Genomic DNA, 3,563 nt, shown 5'->3' on the forward strand with positions numbered 1-3,563 from the left:
CTCTCGCTTCATGCCACTCCACCAATAGTGTTGTTTTAGATCCCGATACATCTTGGTACTTCCCGAATGAACTGTGTAGAGTGAATGATGAGCTTCTCTCAAGATCAAATATTTGATTACTCTATCATTGGGTACACATAATCTTCCCCTAAATCTCAAGGTGCCATCATCTGACACTAGAAAATCAGGTCTCTTACCCTCTGCTACTTCTTCTTTAATCTTCATCAATTCTGTATCACTTGATTGGGCGACCTTAATTTGATCTATCAATGTTGAACCTAGTGTCAAACTATTCATCTTAGCTTGAGTGTCCTGGATTACCTCAATGCCAGCTTGCTTCATGTCTAGTAGAATATGCTTCTGAGGAGTAAACATCGTAGCCAGGGTGCTAGAGGATGACTTCCGACTAATTGCATCTACTACGATGTTTGCTTTACCAAGATGGTAGTTAATATTGCAGTCATAGTCCTTCAGAAGTTCTAACCATCTCTGTTGTCTCATATTCAGTTCTTTTTGTGTGAAGAAATATTTTAGACTCTTATGATCGGTATAAATCTCGCACTTTTCACCATAAAGATAATGTCTCCATATCTTCAAGGCAAAAACCATTGCTGCAAGTTCCAGATTATGGGTTAGGTAATTCTGCTCATAACTCTTTAGTTGTCGAGAAGCGTATGAAATAACTTTCTCATTATGCATTAAGACACAACCTAAACCCTTAAGTGAAGCATCGCTGTAAATAACAAATCCTCCATCTCCCGAAGGAACTGTAAGAACTGGTGCTGTCACTAATCTTTTCTTCAATTCTTGGAAGCTGTCCTCACACTCATCTGTCTATAGGAACTTGTCATCATTTCTCGTCAACTTTGTCATCGGAGCTGCTATACCTGAAAATCCTTCTTTAAATCTTCTATAGTAGCCAGCGAGACCTAAGAAACTTCGTATCTCACTGACATTACTAGGCTTGGCCCATTTTACCACTGCCTCAACCTTCGCTGGGTCCACTGAAATTCCTTTTGCTGATACCACGTGTCCCAAAAAGGAAATCTCTTGCAACCAAAACTCACATTTCTTAAATTTTGCATACAACTTCTTTTCTCTTAGTGTTTGAAGAGCAATCCTCAAATGCTCCTCATGCTTTGCACTACTCCGAGAATAAATGAGAATATCGTCGATAAAAACTATCACAAACTGGTCCAGATAATCCTTAAATACCCTATTCATAAGATCCATGAAAGCTGCGGAGGCATTAGTTAGACCAAACGGCATAACAAGGAATTCATAGTGTTAATACCGTGTCCGGAAGGCTGTCTTCTGCACATCTGTCTCCTTAACTTTCAACTGGTGATATCCGAATCGCAAATCTATCTTAGAAAAGACTTGGGCTCCCTGAAGTTGATCAAATAAGTCGTCTATCCGGGGTAGAGGGTATCTATTATTGATAGTTACTTTATTCAACTCCCTGTAGTCAATGCATAAACGCATAGACCATCCTTCTTCTTCACAAAAAGTACTGGAGCACCCCATGGAGAAACACTGGGGCGTATGAACCCTTTCTCTAGTAACTCTTGCAATTGATCCTTGAGTTCCCTTAACTCAACTGGAGCCATGCGGTAGGGTGCTTTAGATATAGGCGTTGTTCCTGGAGTGAGATCAATCGCTAACTCAACTTCTCTATCCTGGGGTAACCTTGGAAGATCTTCAGGAAACACGTCTTTAAAATCTCTAACCACGCTTATGTCTTCAAGCTTGAGTCCATCTTCTGGTGGTAAGATCAAACTCGCAAGGAAACCCATGCACCCTTGTCTCAAAAGTCGGGTGGCCTGCAACGCTGAGATTACGCGAGGAGGGGAACTTCCTCGTATTAACTAAAAACTAAAATCCTCCCCATTTGTGGATTTAAAGACTACTCTCTTATTAAAGCAATCCACACAAGCATGGTTCTGGGATAACCAGTCCATTCCCAGAATCATGTCAAATCCTGACATATTAAATATGATCAAGTCCGCAGGTAGAATTCTCCCTTGAATCTCTATCGGACATCCAATTAGCACAGAATCACAAATAATATGTTCTCCCGAGGGCGTAGCAACAGACATACTAGGTTCTAGTAATTCAGGTATCATCTCAGTCAAAGGTGCATACTGATTTGAAATGAAAGAATGAGTGACACTAGAGTCGAATAAAATGGAGGCATGACGTGAAAACAACAATAATGTGCCTATATGAATGTCATAACAACTTAGAGCTATCAGGATCATATGATTTATTCATCGTACTAAAGACACATCTAAATTTAGGATAATGAAAGGTACATGTGACTACATCATTTGACGCTTCAGCATCAACAGGTGTGAGGGTATAGACTCTTGCCGTAGCTTGCATCTTCTGTCCTCCGCTCCTACCTGGTTCCCCAGGTTTCTTAATTGGGCAGTCCCAAGCTAGATGGTTTGGCTTCCTGCACTTGAAACACACGTTCTGGCCATACATACACTTTCCCAAATGTCATTTCCCACATGTTGCACACGTGGGGTAAGTTTGCCCTGCTGGTGGTTGCCCTTGATGATTCTAGATGTGAGGCCTCTTGTCCTTATGTGACATTGTCTGGAGTTGTTGCTCTTGCTAGCGCTTCCTCTGGTTGTTGTACTCAATGTTTTCTTGGAGGTCTTCTTCAGCAATGGTAGCTCGGGTGACTAGCTCCGTGAAACTCCGAATCCTGAGAGTACGCACACGTTCTAGAATCCTGCAATCCAGTCCGCGCTCGAATTTTTCAGCCTTCTTCTCCTCATCTGGAATTAAGTAACTGGCGAAACGGGAAAGCTCCATGAATTTCGTAGCATACTGCGCTACCGTCATTGTTCCTTGAGTGAGGTCCATAAATTGGCGAGCTCTCGACTCCCGAAGGGTCCGTGGGAAAAAGTGATCTAGAAAGATTATTTTGAAATGTTCCCAAGTAATGGGGACTGCTTCCCCTAATTCCAGCTGCACCAAAGCCCGAGTCGACTTCCACCACTTGTTTGCCATGTCAGTCAAATGGTAAGTGACATATTTCACATTCTGATCATCCGTGCAGTAGAGCGCTTCAAAAATCTGCTCCATACGTTCAATCTAGCTTTCCGCATCTAAGGAATTCAGTCTGCCATCAAAAGTAGAAGGATGCTGGCGGGAAAATTGTTCCAAGGTACAACTGGCCTGTGGAGCTCTAGGCGCCATAAATTGGCCACTAACCTTTGATTGAAAGAATTAGGTAGCAGCAGCGACAAGAGGGTCCGGGTTATCATTTTGATTAGATCCAGAAGATCCCTCTCGATTTGGGTGATTTCTAGTACCGGGAGCCATGATCTACGTCAAGATATCATAGTAACAATTATCTAGTATTTGATAAGAATGCAAAAATAATGACAATAAAACAACTGCAATGATGGTTCTAACTAGTAAAGCTATAAAATGTTCAACCCTAAATAAAACAAATCTTGATTACTCACGAGCAGGCTAGGAGCATCTTAGGTAATTTAACCTTTCTTTAGAAAATTTATATATATATATATTTTTTTTTTCCAAAA

The 3,563-nt window shown here is 41.3% G+C and overlaps 1 protein-coding gene across 1 annotated transcript; it reads right to left on the reverse strand.

The window, feature by feature from the left end:
• Nucleotides 1-2,622: 2,622 nt before the first annotated feature.
• LOC121255117 lies at nt 2,623-3,099 on the reverse strand. Its single transcript, XM_041155401.1, has one exon. The coding sequence runs from the start codon at nt 3,097-3,099 to the stop codon at nt 2,623-2,625; it is 477 nt and encodes a 158-aa protein (XP_041011335.1).
• Between the last annotated feature and the right edge of the window lie 464 nt (nt 3,100-3,563).

Source organism: Juglans microcarpa x Juglans regia, chromosome 3D, assembly GCF_004785595.1.
Source record: "Juglans microcarpa x Juglans regia isolate MS1-56 chromosome 3D, Jm3101_v1.0, whole genome shotgun sequence".
Classification (NCBI taxonomy): Eukaryota; Viridiplantae; Streptophyta; class Magnoliopsida; order Fagales; family Juglandaceae; genus Juglans; species Juglans microcarpa x Juglans regia.

Excerpts from the sequence above, each read along its gene's own strand:
- LOC121255117 (XM_041155401.1), bottom strand. The coding sequence starts at position 3,099 with ATGGAGCAGATTTTTGAAGCGCTCTACTGCACGGATGATCAGAATGTG.